General features: G+C 43.5%; 1 protein-coding gene across 1 annotated transcript in view; it reads left to right on the top strand.

Annotated features, from left to right (window-relative positions):
- Positions 1–21,277, top strand: part of CIDEA (cell death inducing DFFA like effector a) — a 61,173-nt gene that overhangs the window by 5,125 nt on the left and 34,771 nt on the right. The window contains 1 exon segment of the mRNA XM_068237143.1: positions 16,583–16,733. Within this exon segment, the coding sequence (XP_068093244.1) occupies positions 16,583–16,733 (151 nt within the window).

Here is a 21,277-nt window from a genome sequence, read left to right as displayed (position 1 = left end):
ACCTCCCAAATCCATTGTTTACATCTATTCTCTCCTCTAAACACCCACTAATTACCCATCAATCACCCCCTATCACCACCTGTCACTGTTACCCATCAGATTAGACCCTAATCTGCCCCTTGCGGGCACCCAATCACCTGCCCACACGCTCAGATTGCCCTCAGACCCCCCCCTTATCAATTCGCCCGTGCAATATTTACATCTGTTCTCCCCTGTAATAACCCACTGATTACCTGTCAATCACCCATCAATCACCCCCTGTCACTGCCACCCATCAATCACCCCCTGTCACTGCCACCCATCAATCAGCCCCTAACCTGCCCCTTGCGGGCAATCTGATCACCCACCCACACCAATAGATCGCCCGCAGATCCGACATCAGATCACCTCCCAAATCCATTGTTTACATCTATTCTCTCCTCTAAACACCCACTAATTACCCATCAATCACCCCCTATCACCACCTGTCACTGTTACCCATCAGATTAGACCCTAATCTGCCCCTTGCGGGCACCCAATCACCCGCCCACACCTCAGAACGCCCTCAGACCCCAGCCCTGATCACCTCGCCAGTGCATTGCTTGCATCTATTTCCCCCCTCTAATCACACCTTGAGACACCCATCAATCACCTCCTGTCACCCCCTAGCACACCTACCCATCAGATCAGGCCCTAATTTGCCCCGTGTGGGCTCCTGATCACTCGGCCAAACCCTCAGATCCCCCTCAGACCCCCTTCCGATCACCTCCCCAGTGCATTGATTGCATCTATTTTCCCCTCTAACCGCCCCCTGAGACACCCATCAATCACCTCCTGTCACCCCCCTAGCACTCCTATCCATCAGATCAGGCCCAATACATCCTGTCATCTAAGAGGCCACCCTGCTTATGACCGATTCCACAAAATTTGCCCCCTCATAGACCACCTGTCATCAAAATTTGCAGATGCTTATACCCCTGAACAGTCATTTTGAGAAATTTGGTTTCCAGACTACTCACAGTTTTGGGCCCGTAAAATGCCAGGGCAGTATAGGAACCCCACAAGTGACCCCATTTTAGAAAGAAGACACCCCAAGGTATTCTGTTAGGTGTATGATGAGTTCATAGAATATTTTATTTTTTGTCAAAAGTTAGCGGAAATTGGATTGTTATTGTTTTTTTCACAAAGTGTCATTTTTCACTAACTTGTGAGAAAAAATAAAATCTTCTATGAACTCACCATACCCCTAACGGAATACCTTGGGGTGTCTTCTTTCTAAAATGGGGTCACTTGTGGGGTTCCTATACTGCCCTGGCATTTTAGGGGCCCTAAACCGTGAGGAGTAGTCTAGAAAACAAATGCCTCAAAATGACCTGTGAATAGGACGTTGGGCCCCTTAGCGCACCTAGGCTGCAAAAAAGTGTCACACATGTGGTATCGCCATACTCAGGAGAAGTAGTATAATGTGTTTTGTGGTGTATTTTTACACATACCCATGCTGGGTGGGAGAAATCTCTCTGTAAATGGACAATTGTGTGTAAAAAAAATCAAAAATGTGTCATTTACAGAGATATTTCTCCCACCCAGCATGGTTATATGTAAAAATACACCACAAAACACATTATACTACTTCTTCTGAGTACGGCGATACCACATGTGTGACACTTTTTTGCAGCCTAACTGTGCTAAGGGGCCCAAAGTCCAATGAGTACCTTTAGGATTTCACAGGTCATTTTGAGACATTTGGGTTCAAGACTACTCCTCACGGTTTAGGGCCCCTAAAATGCCAGGGCAGTATAGGAACCCCACAAGTGACCCCATTTTAGAAAGAAGACACCCCAAGGTATTCTTTTAGGTGTATGATGAGTTCATAGAAGATTTTATTTTTTGTCACAAGTTAGCGGAAATTGATATGTATTGTTTTTTTTTTCACAAAGTGTCATTTTCCGCTAACTTGTGACAAAAAAAAAATCTTCTATGAACTCACCATACTCCTAACAGAATACCTTGGGGTGTCTTCTTTCTAAAATGGGGTCACTTGTGGGGTTCCTATACTGCCCTGGCATTTTAGGGGCCCTAAACCGTGAGGAGTAGTCTAGAATCCAAATGCCTCAAAATGACCTGTGAATAGGACGTTAGGCCCCTTAGCGCACCTAGGTTGCAAAAAAGTGTCACACATGTGGTATCGCCGTACTCAGAAGAAGTAGTATAATGTGTTTTGGGGTGTATTTTTATACATACCCATGCTGGGTGGGAGAAATCTCTCTGTAAATGGACAATTGTGTGTAAAAAAAATCAAATAATTGTCATTTACAGAGATATTTCTCCCACCCAGCATGGGTATGTGTAAAAATACACCCCAAAACACATTATACTACTTCTCCTGAGTACGGCGGTACCACATGTGTGGCACTTTTTTGCACCCTAAGTGCGCTAAGGGGCCCAAAGTCCAATGAGTACCTTTAGGATTTCACAGGTCATTTTGCCACATTTGGTTTCAAGACTACTCCTCACGGTTTAGGGCCCCTAAAATGCCAGGGCAGTATAGGAACCCCACAAATGACTCCATTTTAGAAAGAAGACACCCCAAGGTATTCCGTTAGGAGAATGGCGAGTTCATAGAAGATTTTATTTTTTGTCACAAGTTAGCGGAAAATGACACTTTGTGAAAAAAAACAATTACAATCAATTTCCGCTAACTTGTGACAAAAAAAAAAAATCTTCTATGAACTCACCATACATCTAACGGAATACCTTGGGGTGTCTTCTTTCTAAAATGGGGTAATTTGTGGGGTTCCTATACTGTCCTGGCATTTTAGGGGCCCTAAACCGTGAGGAGTAGTCTTGAAACGAAATTTCTCAAAATGACCTGTGAAATCCTAAAGGTACTCATTGGACTTTGGGCCCCTTAGCGCAGTTAGGGTGCAAAAAAGTGCCACACATGTGGTATCGCCGTACTCAGGAGAAGTAGTATAATGTGTTTTGGGGTGTATTTTTCCACATACCCATGCTGAGTGGGAGAAATATCTCTATAAATAGACAATTGTGTGTAAAAAAAATAAAAAAATTGTCATTTACGGAGATATTTCTCCCACCCAGCATGTGTATGTGTAAAAATACACCCCAAAACACATTATACTACTTTTCCTGAGTACGGCAATACCACATGTGTGGCACTTTTTTGCGGCCTAACTGCGCTAAGGGGCCCAAAGTCCAATGAGCATCTTTAGGCTTTACAGGGGTGCTTACAATTAGGCACCCCCCAAATGCCAGGACAGTAAACACACCCCACAAATGACCCCATTCTGGAAAGTAGACACTTCAAGGTATTCAGAGAGGAGCATAGTGAGTCCGTGGCAGATTTCATTTTTTTTTGTCGCAAGTTAGAAGAAATGGAAACTTTTTTTTTTTTTTTTTTTTGTCACAAACTGTCATTTTCCGCTAACTTGTGACAAAAAATAAAATCTTCTATGAACTCACCATGCCTCTCACTGAATACTTTGGGATGTCTTCTTTCCAAAATGGGGTCATTTGGGGGGTATTTGTACTATCCTGGAATTTTAGCCCCTCATGAAACATGACAGGTGCGCAGAAAAGTCAGAGATGCTTAAAAATGGGAAAATTCACTTTTGGCACCATAGTTTGTAAACGCTATAACTTTTACCCAATCCAATAAATATACACTGAATGTTTTTTTTTTTATCAAAGACATGTAGCAGAATAACTTTCGCGCTCAAATGTATAGGAAATTTTACTTTATTTGAAAAATGTCAGCACAGAAAGTTAAAAAAGTCATTTTTTTGACAAAATTCATGTCTTTTTTGATGAATATAATAAAAAGTAAAACTCGCAGCAGCAATCAAATAGCATCAAAAGAAAGCTGTATTAGTGACAAGAAAAGGAGGTAAAATTCATTTAGGTGGTAGGTTGTATGACCGAGCAATAAACCGTGAAAGCTGCAGTGGTCTGAATGGAGAAAAAGGCTCTGGTCCTTAAGGGGCGAAAAGACTGTGGTCCCGAAGTGGTTAAAGAAACGCTAGCGCTTTAGCGATTAGCGGAAATCGAACGATTCCTGTTTAAGTGTGTAACAACCTATGAAATTTGCTACACAAAAATGCTCCAAAAAATGCTAAGCATGTTTAGAAAACCTCTCTAAACATGCCTAGAATCGCTCTGAAAATATGCTTCAAAAACTTCTAGCGGTTTTTGGTGTGCACTGGCCCTTAATCAGTATTGTCAACTAAGTAAATGATAGTGTTGCCAGTAATCTCTTGTCACTGAAATAAAATGAGTCACTAATTCAAATTCGCATGCAAATGTGCAAAAATGCATTTGCCACACATCTAATGAAAGTCAATGGTGAATTGCACTTCTGCTAAAATTTGCAAAATTGCTTTTGCGTTTTCTGTGTGTTCTGCAATTGTGATTTCTGCACGCGATTTTCCGCTCTTTCACGATTTTGTGGTTTTCAGCAAAACGCACACGATTCTGATAAGTGTGTTCCCAGCCTATGTTGTCTAGTTTAGCTGAGATCATTCCAAGCTCAGGTGGTTACATGCTCATCTGATAAACCGCCTCTAGTGAAATGATGCTTACGGGTGAAGAAGTAGTCTGCTGTGCACAGCCACATATTCTATAGTGCTGGTTTTGTCTGGTTTGTACTGCCACAGCCAGCAGGTTTGTGTGAAAATTCTGCAACTAGTAAAAGCTTCAAAAGCTAAAGCTGCAAAAACATTATTTATGAGCTTGGAGCTGCTAGTCACAGCTGTTATAATTATCCTATACTGATTGTCTTGTGTACTGTACACAGGAGCCTGAGGACTTCTGAGTTCAGAGTGGAACTCCTTCAGGCTGCTGTGTCAGTGCAGTGGAGGAGGTTCATCTCAACTCCCCCGTATCTCACTGGACCAAAAATCTTCAATTCTAGTAAAAAATAGAAAGTGCTACAGGAGGCAAAAGACATGCCATCAGTATTATGTCCCCCCAAGGATAGCTAGCCAGATGTGTGCCCAATATTCATACCCCCCCCCCCATAGCCAGATGTGCCGCCAATATCAGCCTCCATTATAGCCAGATGTGTCCCCGCATTTGATATATATATATATATATATATATATATATATATATATATATATATATATATATATATATATATATATATATATATATATATATATATATATATATATATATATATATATATATATATATATATATACAGATGCGTACCCCAATAAAGCACCCCTCCTTATAGCTAGATGTGTCCCCAGGATCAGTGTTCCCCATTATAGCCATATGTGCCCCCAGGATTAGTGCCCCGCCCCATTATAGCCATATGTGCCCCCAGTATTAAGTTATGTCCCTCAGGACCATCAGATGTGCCCTCCATTATGAAATCCCCCACCCCCGTTACCCTGATGGGCCCCAATAATCATTTCAAACCCCCCCTTCCCCTTCAGATTTAGAACCCCCACCCTCTGTTATAAATATCCAGATGTGCCCCCACCTTGACACTTAGCCCCCTCATTCTTTGCAATTGTTCACTTTGTATTTGTGCACGATTAACGACCTGTCATTCATTGGTCATTTGTCATTAGTTTCCAGTGATTTTAATCTAGCGTGTGTATGAAGCTTTAGATTAATCGAATAACTGATTCTAGGTGAATACAGGTATGAGGCAGTTGATTGGCTGGGTTAAGCTGAAATGACAATATCAAGCTCGAGACTACGGTATACTCCAGGGATAAATTCACCCTACAGGCACTGCATAACTCTTGCAGTGCAATCTAGTCATAACTCACACTCTTTCACACCAGAGCCCTTTTTCAACGTTTTAACGTAAAGTCTATACTTTGCGTTAACCAAGGTAAAAGGAAAGTCCATAGACTTTCATTTTACCTTTCACGCATCCCGGCGCATTTTATCGTCGGGAATCGGCGTTTCCCCGTCAGGTTAATTGATACTACCACCGCCACTCAGCGTCGCACCACAGTTTCCCGATGACAGCCGCAGGCTAGTAAAACGCGTGCAGGAGAACGGCTCCTGCACGCATTGCAGGTGTGTAACAGGCCTAAAGGGTGCGTTTAATAGCATGGTCAGTTGGTATGGAATGCATGTGTTTTGCACACACTGTCCAGAAAAAAAGGGTAGAAAGTGCATTCAGATAACATGATCTGTAAAGATGCTTATATTATATTATATTATTGTGTGGGCATCTTTACATGTAGTAATATGCAAAACGCAATGTGCACATCATGAATTAACCCTTAGGCCTCTTTCACAGTGGGACGTTAACCACTTAACGACCGCCTGACGCCGATAGGCGTTGGCAGGTCGAAGTGGTGTTACCATGGAAACGGCCGCCCGTTCCATGTCCGTTCACGGAGGGTGTCTCCGTGAACAGCCTGCAAGCCTCCGATCGCCGCTCACAGGCTAAATGTAAACACGCGGGGAATAAATCCCCGCTGTTTACATCATACGGCGCCGTAAAGGAGATCAGCAATCCCCGGCCTCTGATTGGCTGGGGATCGCCGGCATCTGATAGGCTGAAGCCTGTCAGAGGCGGCACAGGATGGATCGCCGTCCTGTTCCGCCCATAGGAAGGAACCCCCCCCCCAGCAGGATGTCCCCCTAGTGGGGAAAGAAGGGGGGGGGGGCGGAAGTCTGGTCACCCTGGCTGCCTGCTGATCTCTGCTGTGGGCTGGAGAGCCCACGCAGCACAGATCTGTGCAAACAAGCCCGGTCCTTAAGTGGTTAAAGTCGCACGTTATAAAACAAATTATAACGCAGACTAACTCTCAGCAATACAAAGCCTGTGCGACATTCACAGTGCACACGTTGCGTTGTGTGTAACGTGTAGCAATATTTAGAAAGTGCTGCATGCACTTTTTTTTTAATGTATCGCATGTGCCGTTTTCGTTCCTTGAGTATGTGACAAAAACGGTGCACCGAGACACAACGCTATGTAAAATAACCTCTAATTTTATAACCTACATGTGCTGCGTTAGGGGCACGTTGTGCGACTTTAACGTCACATCAAACGCAACGTCCCACTGTGAAAGAGGCCTTAAAGAGGAACTGTAACGACAAAACGGCCCCTGGGGGGTACTCACCTCGGGTGGGGGAAGCCTCAGGATCCTAATGAGGCTTCCCACGCCGTCCTGCGTCCCTCGGGGGTCTCGCTGTAGCCCTCCGTACAGCCGTGACGCAATATTTACCTTCCTGGCTCCTGCGCAGGCGCTCTGATGCCTCTCGGCGCCGAAGTAGGCGGAAATACCCGATCGCCGTCGGGTCTGCTCTACTGCGCAGGCGCAAGTTTCCGGCGCCTGCGCAGTAGAGCGGACCCGACGGAGATCGGGTATTTCCGTCTATTTCCGTGCCGAAAGTCGCCACAGCGCCCCCGCTGGAGCCAGCAAAGGTAAATATTGAACTGACAGTCGGCACAGTCGCCGGCTGTTCGGAGGGCTGCGGCGAGACCCCCCGTGGGACAGAGGACGGCGTGGGAAGCCTCATTAGGATCCGGAGGCTTCCGCTACCAGAGGTGAGTACCCCCCAGGGGAGGTTTTTGTTGTTACAGAGTCTCTTTAAGGTTGCCACACAAACCATATAATTTTTTAAATGTCTGTTCAATTCAAAAATAGCAATCAATTTTTCTGACTGATTGTAACATTTCAAAAATCTGACCAATGTACCACACATACGTGTTCAATGTTTCCCCAATTATGATAAAAATGATTGGAAACTGAGAAATATGCTTGGGTGCATATATTAATAAATTGACAATCTACCACACACCATTATATTTTCATAAAAATTGATCAGAAAAATCTATCATTCCCGATCAACTTTTATTGAATAAAAATGGAAAATTGATCTAATTCCTTGCTCAAATAATAAAAAAAACAAAACTTTTTTTTTCAGGAAATCTGATCTTTTTTTTTATTGAATTGCCGTAAAATCGGATCATTTTATTGCATAGTGTGTGGCTACCTCTAAAGTAATTGTACATGTCTGAACGGTTCCTATAGTTGAAGTGAACCTGAGGTGAGAATGATATGGTGGCTGCTGTATTTATTTTAAGCAATCCCAGTTGCTTGGCTGTCCTGCTGATACTCTGCCTCTAATGCCTCTAATGCTTTCAGCCATAGACCCTGAACAAGCATACACAGATCAGGTGTTTCTGACAAGATTAGCTGCATGCTTGTTTCTGGTGTGATTCAGACACTACTGCAGCCAAATAGATCAGCAGGGCTACCAGGAAACTGGTATTTTTTAAAATTGTCCTTTAGGCTGCTTTCACAGTGAGACGTTACAGGCGCACGTTAGTGCAGCCTGTAACGCAGCCCAACTCGCAGTAATGAAAAATCAATGGGCTGTTCGCAGTGCCCACGTTGCGTTAACGTTGCACGTTATTTACAAGTGCAGCATGCTGTGCTTTCTGTTTGCACATGCTCAGTATTGTTTTTGAAAAGAGCCGGACTTCCCATCACTAGGTTCAGTCCTGCTGCTCTGAATCAATTCTGAACAGTAGAGAAAGGAAGTCCGGCTCTTTTCAATGAATCGATTCATTGAAAAGAGCCGGACTTCCCATCACTTCTGCTGTTTTCTTCCTGGAGCAGCCACTGATTGGCTGGCGGGACCACGTGATGCTGAGTGTTCCAATCACGTGGTCCCCACAAGGTATGAGACAAAAAAGGCGCACCAACAGCCGCACAACGCGGCTCACTCTGGCGTCCTCCTCCAACACCACCAGGCGTTGCATTAGGGGCACGTTATGCGACCATAACGTCCCCTAAAACGCAACGTCCTTGTGGGAAAGAGGCCTTAACATGCCCTACATGGCTCATACATTAAAGTGAACCTCCGGACTAAAAATCGACTCAGCAGCACTGAAAAGGCCTGGTGTTTCTTTAAGTTTCACAGCATCAGAACCTTGTTTCTCTTACACAAGCCTCATTTTTAGCTGCACAGAAGAAAACTGCCCGGGCTTTTTTCCCCTGATGCTGTGCAAAGCATGATGGGATTTCTGATGTTGTTCTCGTTCTGCTGTTTTGGTGCAATTTTATTTTTTTTTACATTTTGAATTTGGCATTTGAAGCCTAGCGTGTGCAGCTGGGAGGTGTTATCAGGACACAGGACAGTTGGAACTTTGTCTCCTGCTCCTTGTCACCTCCTTGTAACCAAAAAGATGGCTGCCCCCATGACAAAGATGGCAGCCCCCATGAATCACAAACTTTTGCCTGTTCTTTTAAAACAGGGTGGGTAAAAAATTATATTACCTATCTATTCTAATTAACATAACTAATGTAACTTAATGACGGTATGTTTGTTTAGGCTGAAGTTCCCCTTTAAAGAACAAGCAGTTTAAAACGGACAGATGGTAAATCAAATTTTGAGGTAGACTAAGCAGATTATACTTTTCTGATTTGGAATATTGTCCTCAGGTTACTGCATAATGCCTCAGGACCCAGTGCTTTTCATCTGTGGTATAAGTAGAAGCCTCACTGACCCTCATAAACATAACATGGGGTCTTTGTGAAAGGGTTTTTTTGTTTGTTTAATCCTAGTTCAAAATCCTCATTAGTGGGTTATTATTGTTCTTAACCCTGAAGCAGGTGGTGTTTTTTCCTAGGTGATCAGAAATTACATTAAGACTGCTTATTTCAAATAAAAAATGTCTTTGTTGGCATTACCGAGATACATACAGGCATTGCCAAAGCAAGCAGAAATGGGGAACATGAAAGGGGTGGGTCCTGTGAGTTGGGTTGGGATAGAGGTACAATTGGTTAGCAATTTGTGGCCATTTTTAGGTTTACAGTTCATTTATTCTCCTCTGTCTGTGGTCTGCTGTGACAGTGTGCAGCGACTGTCATTGTGGATTCCTTCTAGTAGAATGTACAGGTTTCTCTTATCCTATGAGGGCTCTTTCACATCTGCGCAGATTTTCAGCGGTTTGACGCAATGGCTAACATTTGCGTTAACCAAGGTAAAATTAAAGTCCATAGATTTTTATTTTACCTTTCACACCCGACGCTGCGTTTTTGTGCGGTACGACGCACCCGGGAGCTGTTTTTCATCCTCCTCACCCGGGAGGCGGCGTTTTCCGTCAGGTTCAATGAATAGCTACCACCGCTGATTGTGTCGCCCTGCAGATACCCGCCGACATGCCGCAGGCTATCAACGCGTGCAGGAGAACGGCTCCTACACGCGTTGTCTGATGTGAAAGATCCCTGAGTGGCAGGAGGGCAGCCTTTCCCTGCAGTTATGCAATTTTTTTCTCTTGCATGTTTCATGTTGGTTATGAGAAGAGGACATGCAATGGAATATTAAAGTGAACCCAAAGTGAGCATTATGTGGAGGCTGCCATATTTATTTCCTTTTAAAGAGGATCTGTAACATGAAAAGATCCCCTGGGGGGTACTCACCTCGGGTGGGGGAAGCCTCCGGATCCTAATGAGGCTTCCCACGCCGTCCTCCATCCGTCAGGGGTCTCGCCGCAGCCCTCCGTGGAGTCCGTGCAGCGGTGACGTCAATATTTACCTTCCTGGCTCCTGCGCAGGCGCTCTGACGGCTGTCGGCTCCGAACTACACGGAAATACCCGATCGCCGTCGGATCTGCTCTACTGCGCAGGCGCAAGTTTCCTGCGCAGTAGAGCGGACCCGAATGAGATCGGGTATTTCCGTGTAGTTCGGAACGGAAAGCCGCCACAGCGCCCCCGCTGGAGCCAGCAAAGGTAAATATTGAACTGACAGTCGGCACAGTCGCCGGCTGTTCGGAGGGCTGCGGCGAGACCCCCGTGGGACAGAGGACGGCGTGGGAAGCCTCATTAGGATCCGTAGGCTTCCCCCACCCGAGGTGAGTACCCCCCAGGGGATCTTTTTAATGTTACAGAGTCTCTTTAAGCAATACCAGTTATCTGGCTGTCCTGTTGATCATCTGCCCCTACTACTTTCAGCCATAGTCCCTGAACAAGCATAAGCAGATCAGGTGTTTCTGATAGAACTGACTATGCTTGTTTCCGGTGTTGTTGAAACAAATAGATCAGCAGAATAGCCCGGATCGTGTCTTCTAAATGGATTAGTGAGAACTCATTGGATCACTGTACCTTGTGGCCATAAGTGACCATTTAACCCATTCATTTCCTAAGCCTTGAGCGCAGTCTGGTTTTTAGATATGTTTTGTTAGTGTAATTTCATAGTTGTGCTCTTACCAGCGCACCACGTGTCATATTTTCCTAAGCGCACTCTTCCTTTGTTTTCTCTCTAGTTCCATTTAAGTGGCTCCTTTAAGAATATTTTTAGATTAAAATTAAATGTGCTTTAGTTTGGATTGTTTTATCCCAATGCAATTTACTTAGACTACACTTAGAGCTTGTTCACACCATGAGCACATCGCACCATGAGCACATCACGCCATGAGCACATCACGCCATGAGCACATCACGCCATGAGCACATCACGCCATGAGCACATCACGCCATGAGCACATCACGCCATGAGCACATCACGCCATGAGCACATCACGCCATGAGCACATCACGCCATGAGCACATCACGCCATGAGCACATCACGCCATGAGCACATCACGCCATGAGCACATCACGCCATGAGCACATCACACCATGAGCACATCACACCATGAGCACATCACACCATGAGCACATCACACCATGAGCACATCACACCATGAGCACATCACACCATGAGCACATCACACCATGAGCACATCACACCACATCACACCATGAGCACATCACACCATGAGCACATCACACCATGAGCACATCACACCATGAGCACATCACACCATGAGCACATCACACCACATCACACCATGAGCACATCACACCATGACCACATCACACCACATCACACCATGAGCACTGCCCCCACATCTGCAATGGTTGGACTCTTCTGTTATCTCTGTTGTGTCCATTCAGGCCAGTGCAGTGCTGTCTGCTTATAACGAAAACATGGAATCCAGCTAGCAGTATTTTAGTGCAATTGGGCTTGCAGCCACATTCAGCTATATTGAATAGGGAAGCACTGCAGCCATAGGCAGGTGCGGTGAGGTTTGACACAATTGTTTTTTGTTTTTTTTTAAACATTTTTTTTTTTTTTCACAACCCAACTCCTGCATGCAACTCCAGGCCACACTGTGACTTCCCCAATCTGAGGATAATGGGATTGGGGTGAGTTGCAGCATTGGGATAATTTAGTAAATACAATAATCCTTTAAGGTTAAACATTGGGCAAGCCATTAGATGTACAGTCAAAATACAGCATACAGCTCTTTACTTACTGTGCTTTGTGGCAGGGCTGTGGAGTTGGTACAAAACTTCCAGCTCCAACTCCGACTCTTCAGTTTATGAAACCTCTGACTCCAGGTACCCAAAATGTCACCGACTCCTTAGTCTAATACTTACCAGGGCTGTGGATTTTGTCCAAAAAATACTCAGACTCCTTAGTTTATGAAATCAGACTCTGACTCCAGGTACCCAAAATTGCTCCGACTCCACAGCCCTGCTTTGTAGAGAGATGAAGTGTTACTTTTCTTTTTGCCTCATGCTCCATGTCCAGATGACCCACAGGATTCACATTAGACCCTAGATGAGTACTGAAGCAGGAAGTGGTCTAACGTTATTTAAAGTGGTCTGAAAGTCAGCATTTCTACTTTGCGCTAAAAGCTTCCTTACAGCTTTTAGGCTCCGTTCACACGTAAAACCGCAAAACATCGGCTATTACCGCTAGCATTTTGCGGGAGGGATTTTTTTCCGCGATTAATGTGTAAAAATCACTGGACACTGTAGCTTTTTGGGAGCGATTGCGATTAGCGGTGCTGTGCATGCTAATCGCAATTGCCGGCAAACCGCTGCATGTAACACGTTTGCAGTTAATGCGGCAGTGAGAACAATGCCATAGTGTTACATGTGCTAGTGGTTTTTAAAACCCGCTAGCGGTTTGCCTTGAGTGGGAATCGCGTGATTCCTGCTCAAGTGAGAACGAACCCTTAAAGCTGCTATCCCAGAAAATTTGTAGCAGAACATAATTTAAACGGTTAAAGGGACTCCGAGCACCTCTCATGGGCGTGCCTTTAAGCCAGATGACTTCCAACAGTCGTGCTATGACCCCTCTGGAGGAGCCTCTTGCAATGGCCATGCGTTTCACTTCCTCTTCCTGCTTCATTCAGTGATGCACTTCTCTAACAGAGAAGACGAGTGACCCGGAAGTTATGACATAGCCAAGATGGCAGCCGCAATTTTTAAATTGAAATCAAACAGAAAGTATTTGGTGTAGAATGGCGATTCAGGCATCAAATGAAAGAGGAGAGCACAAGCTACCGAAAGGTATGCATCTTTACTTTGCAGTACTGGTCGCAATCTTAAAGGCATGCCCGTGAGAGGTGCTCAGAGTCCACAGCATTTTGTCCTGCTATGCAAAGCTATTCAGCTTCCAATCCGCATCCAGACTGAGGATAACAGTATCTTTGTTAACCTTCCAATGTTGCTACATTTGTGTGTAAACAACTGAAAACACCCTCTGAGAAGTTCTCTGTGCTTCAAGCATACACACAATTCAGAACAGCTCACTAGAAGATTTTAATATATAATAAAAAGCAGCTGGAATAAAATTCAATGGCAGCTTTCAGGGCAAGATAAACTACACTTTGGAAACTTTTAATTTGTAGACTGACAATATTACTTGTGCACAAAAGCAAATTTAACTGTATGAGTAGGAAAACACAATTTTATTGAATGTTATGTCAGAGTTTCAGACCACTTTAAGAAGGACTTAAGCTTAGTAAGGGCTGGTGCACACCAAGAGCGCTTCTGAGCTCTTTTAAAATTGCTAGTGCTTGAAAAAGTGATTGGCTAATGTATTCGAATTGGATGGATCACACCAGGGCAAAGCTACACAACAAAAACGCTCCCCAAAAAAGCACTAGCTATAAACGGAAAATGACTAGGCACATGCCTAGAATCACCATGAAAAATCACTTCAAAAAGTGCTGAATGTTTGCGATTATGCTAACGCTTTTTTGGTGTGCATTGGCCCTCAGTTGGATTTGTCAGCTGAATAGTCATACTGTGAATCTCTTGTTTTGTTTTTACCACATCGCAAACCACCACCATCCTAGTCTGCTGACAGACACAGGCTAGGCTGGGGCCCTGTGTTTATGCAGATGTCACCAAGTTTTGGTCCTACCATGTACAGTATGTGCCTCAGTAAAAATATAGACTGTCTACCTATTTCCTGTCTTCTGATTTTTGTGAGCCTCTGCCCACGGCAGCCTGAGTTTTCTAGTCTAGGCAAAAGGAGTGGAGACGAATGAAATGCATTATTTCCTCTCTATGGGGTTGATTCCTTACAGTTTACTGCGCTAAGCAGCACATGTTAAATCAGCGAGCGCACGTTACTGTAATGTGGCATGCGCTTTAACGCTACATGTGCTCCTTTGAAGTGCCGCACAATGGCAGTCTCATCATTGGAGGAAGAGTGGGACTGTTCTCTCCCACGGAAGGAGAAAGTGGGACCAATCTGTCCCGCAGAAGAGACAAAACTCTGCAGAACCCCTGAGGTATTCTCATGGAACCCTAGGGTTCTGTGTAACTCTGGTTGAAACCACTGTAGTAGAGTATCAAGTTTGCACTAAATGCCATTGTGCGACACTTCAAAAGTGCGCATACCTTTAAGGAGCGGGCATAGCTTAAGAGTGCATGATACTGACAGTGCTGCTTAGCACGGTAAACTGTAATCAATCAACACCTATAGATGTAAACATGTGACTGGTTATCTGAGCGATTGTAAACCAGCCCCTCTGGCACCAACAGTTAGTCAAAATTGCTCACCTCCTTCTGGTGTTTAATGCGAACATATAACTGAACATACTGACCTGTTTCCACAAAATGTCATGCATGGTACTGCTGTCACATGATTGCATAGCTTTCGACTGTCCCTCTTTAGAGAGACAGTCCCTCTTTGGGAACCCAATCACTCTGTCCCCCTTTCTTCCTCCTTTGTCCCTCTTCAAGGACTGATGTACAAATCTATGTAAATGAATGTATTTTTCTACTGAAAATGTGCTTAATCAACTCTAAGCCTTTAAATTGATATATTTCTTGTATATTTAAATGCTAATATAAAGGAAAATTAACCAGGATGGCAAGGATCAGTATGGTTTCAATTATAAAACATTATTTTTCTCATGAAATCTTTATTGTACGTGTGATTAGGGGTGTGCTAAGAGTGTGGTTAGGTGTGTGGCAAGGGTGTGGCTGAAGTGTCCCTTTTTCTTATCTCAAAAAGTTGGGAGGTAAGTGATTGGCTTATTACATAACAGCATGAATAAGCATGTGTAAAAGTGTTCTTAATAATGTGTGTATGAACTTCTACATTCCTGGAATTCAATTCTAGTGCATGGGCATCTGCATTACACATGTATTTGGGTTAATAAAATGAATGTCCCTTTTAATATAAGCAGCTGTAGCTATAATAAGTTGAGGTAAATGCTTTAATAGCTCTGCTGAAGGTCTTAGGTGCACAGATCATTCACAAACACTGGTCCACATGACAGCCCAGGGGCCCCAGGTCTCTCTCACTCGCTGGGGCCCCCAAACCACCATGCGACACCTAGAGGGAAGTGTGAGCAAGCCCTGGACCTCTCACCTCCAAGGAACTCACCCCACCACCTCTAAACTGAATGCCAACTGCAACAAACACAATTGCTAACTTCCAGCTACCTAGAGCAATATCCTGCCTCTATCTGGCCAGCAGACGCCAGTCAGCCAATCAGGTGTACTGTCATACACCCTTTGCCTGCTGTACCAAATCTAGCAGGAATTACATAAATTAGCATTCAGGTGGGAGGCTTCGGTTGGACGCAATCGTGAATTGCATTGTTTACAGGGACGCCCCGTGTAGGCACCTCTCCCACACGGTGTACAGATCATTAGCAGAGATGGTGGATATAATAATGATTTTCAGCTGATGCAAATTTAATGTTAACATTGCCAGCAAATTAATTAACAGCTCTTGGGCAGGATTAGCTCGATTTCAAGTCACTGAATATTTGCTAATCAGCTGATCTCTAATCATTAGTGCCAGCACTTCCAATATTAAAGTGTACCCAAGGCAAAAATAGTGAAGAAACACTAGATGATGACCTAAGTCCCTCTGGCCCCCACCATTGCTGATCATGCGTTCCTTCATGCATTAACGAGTATGGCTGCGCCTGTGCAGTAAGTTGGAGGTGCTCCTGCAAGAGGAGTTTTTTCACCTTAGGGTCACCTCTGGTTTACTTTAAGGTATACAGCAGTTGCCCAAATAAAGGACTTTGCTAATAAATGCACCACAATGCTAAAAGATAAAATGTACAGTCCCATTCAACTGCAAAAACGCTCTTCCTTACTTGATTGATATTCATTTGGATCTGTGCAGAGCTTCCTCTCCTTGTATACCGGTTTACCAGCATGTCACTGCATGTCCTTTTTGAATGTATTTACATAAAAAATGCAGCCAAGCGAAACAAAACTCTGGACAAATCAGTTTAAATCACGGTGTGTGAGAAAGTGAAAGGTTAACTTCAAACCATTTGCTTTTCAGATCGGTCACTACTGCAGGGGCATCACTGACACGGAAAGTCTTGTTCCCACCTCTCCCTGCTCCACCACAGCAGCCTTTCCGAGTGTCCAGCAGTGACAGGAGTCGGCGAAAAGGTGTTGTGGCAAGTACATTAAACGATCTACTTGAGAAGGTATATTCTTCTTCTATATTAATATTATTATTATTATTATTATTATTATTGCGCCAACATATTCCGTGGTGCTGTACAATGTAAGAAAACAAACAAGGGATACATAATGATACAGACAATGATATACATCAAATATGAACCCTGATACAAAATACAGCACTGCTAACTACAATTGCAAATTTAACATGACTAAAATGTATAAATGTCTAACAGAGTGCAAGCAATTAATAACATTCCATGACACAAAAGGGTGAGAGCCCTGCCCTTGCGAGCTTACAATCCTAAAGGAATGGGGTGGAAACCAGATGTATATCTCCAAGCATGATAGTAGCACTGACTGCTGATGTTGAATATTGCATTGTACTTCCAACCAGAGCCTGATCATCCACAAGGCAACTTGGGCAGGTGCCTAGGGGCTTGGTTTATGCTAGCCCCAACAAATCTTACCAAAAAAGCTAGGTGGCCTTCAAGGTAGGGCCCCACTTTTTTTTTTTTTTTTTTTTTTTTTTTTTTTTTTATTTATTGCCTAGGGTCCCAATTCACCTTTAATCCATCACTGCTTCCAACTTATCCATTTATTACAGTCTTACAGACAGTATCTTCATTATCCAGTTTTTGCCTGCAGCTTACTATAAGGGTCCTTTCACACTTCCTGCAGTCCATCGTGTCGCAGGAAAATGCAGTATTCCATCGGTATTCAAGCGGTGATAGCCCTATGGAGCAATCACATTGACCATGGTGGTGGAAATCCAGATGCAGGAACACACTGCAGCTAAAATATATTCTATTGACTTTTTCTTTCATCTATCCCCTGCTATTTTCTTCCAGGAAGGAGTTTTATGGCTGTAATTCTTTATCCGCGAAGAATACTGTAGTCCTGACTGGAATTGGGAATTGTTAAAGGGAATCTGAGGTGAAAATAAAGTAATGAGATAATGAATTGTGGGTGTAGTACAGCTAAGAAATAGAACATTAGTAGCACAGATATGAATCTCCTATTTCCAGTACAGGAAGAGTTAGGCCCGGGTCACACTATTGTTACAAACTTCGGATTGGAAGGGAACGGATGGGAACAGATCCAATGTTAACCTATGGATCCGATCTGCTGAACGAACCTCACCGCAAGTTTCTTCCTGCAGCAATGTTTTCAGACTGCTGAGCCCAGCGGAATGGAAACTGCTCCTGAAGCACTGCATTGGGAACAATGAGAACAATGAGAAAACAGAACATTCCTTAACAGTAGTGAAGAAACGAATGATTCTAAGGAGACCTAATGTTCTATTTCTTATCTGTACGACACATACAATTCATTAGATCTTTATTTTTTTTGCTTCAGTGTCACTTTAAAAGAGTCTGAAATGATTATAAATAGAAAAAACAGATACTCGCCAAAGGAAAGGCTCTGGGTCCTATAAAGCCTTCCCGTTTTCTCCTACGGTCCCTGCGTTCCAGCTCTGGAAACCCCCGTTAGTCTTCAACCGATGGGTTGGAGACTGCTCACTTCTGAGTGCTCCCATGACAGCCGCACCGTACTGCAAGTGCGCAAGAATGCATGCAGAGTTGCAAAACCTTGGCAATCTGTGTGCATTCTCACACACTCGCAGTGCAGAGCAGCCGTCATCAGGAGCACTAGGGCTCCAGAAGATTACCAAAGCCTCCCACAGTGGTGTAAGTCAGCAGTCTCCGACCCATCGGTGTGAAACTGCAGACGGGGAATCCAGCGCTGGAACGCAGGCACCGTAGGAGGAACGGGAAGGCTCTATAGGACCCAGAGCTTTCCCTCTCCTTTTTTTATAATTGCTTCAGACATTAAGTAACACGTATTGAAATATATAAATACACGTACAGTGTTATGCATAGTAATAACTATTCTTCTTCTGCCTGAAAGCGTTAAAGGATTACTATCATGAAATATCTATTTTATTTTTTGTTTTTTTTACCCCACGCATAGTTATCACAGGGTCTTCATTTTTCATTTTAAAATTATTGGATGTATTGTATACATACTGTATGAATAAATGCTGCAATTTGATTTATTCAATAAGCCTAAATTAGTTTATGCAATGGAATCGTGGCAGTCAGAGTAGCACTAAGTGAAGACTTGGGGTACCCAGTAAATTTATGGCAACCTACAACCACCAGAATTTAGTACCCAAACGTCACCTATATAAATGCATACTTCTGCAAATGTCCCCATGCAGACTTGGCAGGTGGATGTAAGCACTGGATATTTGCCACAATACACGGACCATTTGGCAACAGATTTTGTTTGTGGTTTCATAAGTGTACATTATAGAGTAGGATAAACTGCAGTGGAGCCTTAAGACTGGCTCTTCACAGCTGAGTACCTTCTAAGAGACTTCCCTGTGCGCAAAAAAAGACAACAGTAATTCAGCCACTTAACACGGATCACCAACAGTACTATGAGCCTTAATCCACGCACACTCTTGAGATACTGACTATTATATTGCTGTTCACACTTTCCCAGAACAGTATCATACAACACTGTGAACCACCATATTAATCTGGAACTCCAACCAAAACTGTTCAATTACAACTTACCACTTAGCTGCTGGTTTTACTGCTGTCTGCACCCTCAAAGAGTTCACTATTCAGTGAAATGTTTATGCCCAATGCTCCATCAACTTAAACTTGACTCATCCAAGCATACAATTTAATATAAATGGAGCAGACCTATGTTTGACAGCAGGGAACAATAGCCAGCAAGCCTGGTTTTCTAATCTGCCCACTGAGCTATTCCATCAGGAAGGGGTTGATTGGAAAACTGTCCTCCTCATGCCTTGCCTAAAAATCTATTCCCTTGAGTGTCAGAATCTGGTTGGGGCAGCTGGTTTGGGATGCTGCTGCTGAGAACCTAGCTTGTGTGCAATGGCCCACAAATCCAACCCCCCAATCCCTCCCAGCAAGCGATCCACTTGGCTATCGCCCTGGCCGAGGGCAATGTTCTTCTACTCACCCAGCCCATTAGCCTGCTGTACAGCACTTTGCAAACGTTCCCAATCCCTGTGAGTGACAATCCTTGTAGGCGGCTTTAGTTTCCTTACACACAACACACTGTAGTGTGATGGGAATAAGCACACAACATTATGTGGCATATTTTCTGTACAGAAAAGGAAGCTTTCCTTTGCATGTGCAGTAATTGGCTTCAGCCAGGTTATGGAGAAGTATGATGGGTGAAACCAGCAGTCATTTCAACGAGGATGGAGATCCCTCACCACCTTTTTGGTGCAAAGGTGGCCACATGGGTTTAGATTACAGAATCTTAAAAGGTCTGAAAATGTAATTATAATAATTTTTTTTAAAGAAGAACATTTGTTCTCTTATGTAAGTCCCAGGTTAGGACCAACTAAATTAAGTGATACAGCATTATCATCCTCCTGTTCACCATGTATATTCTTTTGGTTCCTGCACTTATATAAATGGTATATAAGGTTTACACAGTGTTGTGTAAATAGTCACTATTATGTATCTGAGTCTCTAACATTCCAGGGCAAATTTTGGGAGGGAAATCAGTTGACCAAGCAACATACTCCTGGGCGATTCTGTTCATTTTAAGCACATATAGACCCTTAATTAATTCACCTTTTCGCCTAGGTGATATTTTCACACCCTATTTATAAAATACCTTTTAAGTCACCAGCAACCAAGACGATACTTTTCACCTGCTTTTTGGTACAGTAGCTGAAAATATACTGTGTGTGCGTGTGTGTGTGTGTGTGTGTGTGTGTGTGTATATATTATATTATAGTGAAAAACTATTTGCCCCCTTCCTGATTTCTTATTCTTTTGCATGTTTGTCACACTTAAATGTTTCTGCTCATCAAAAACCGTTAACTATTAGTCAAAGATAACATATTTGAACACAAAATGCAGTTTTAAATTATGGTTTTTATTATTTAGTGAGAAAAAAAACTCAAAACCTACATGGAGCTGTGTGAAAAAGAAATTGCCCCCTGAACCTAATAACTGGTTGGGCCACCCTTAGCAGCAATAATTGCAATCAAGCGTTTGCGATAACTTGCAACGAGTCTTTTACAGCGCTCTGGAGGAATTTTGGCCCACTCATCTTTGCAGAATTGTTGTAATTCAGCTTTATTTGAAGGTTTTCTAGCACGAACCACCTTTTTAAGGTCATGCCACAACATCTCAATAGGATTCAGGTCAGGACTTTGACTAGGCCACTCCAAAGTCTTCATTTTGTTTTTCTTCAGCCATTCAGAGGTGAATTTGCTGGTGTGTTTTGGGTCATTGTCCTGCTGCAGCACCCAAGATCCCTTCAGCTTGAGTTGACAAACAGATGGCTGGACATTCTCCTTCAGGATTTTTTGGTAGACAGTAGAAATCGTGGTTTCCTCTATCACAGTAAGCCTTCCAGGTCCTGAAGCAGCAAAACAACCCCAGACCATCACACTACCACCACCATATTTTACTGTTGGTATGATGTTCTTTTGCTGAAATGCTGTTACTTCTACGCCAGATGTAACGGGACACGCACCTTCCAAAAACTTCAACTTTTTGTCTCA

The sequence above is a fragment of the Hyperolius riggenbachi genome, chromosome 5 (genome assembly GCF_040937935.1).
Source record: "Hyperolius riggenbachi isolate aHypRig1 chromosome 5, aHypRig1.pri, whole genome shotgun sequence".
Lineage (NCBI taxonomy): Eukaryota > Metazoa > Chordata > Amphibia > Anura > Hyperoliidae > Hyperolius > Hyperolius riggenbachi.
The sequence above is the reverse complement of the archived record's forward strand: the minus strand, read 5'-3'. Positions and strand labels throughout refer to the sequence as shown.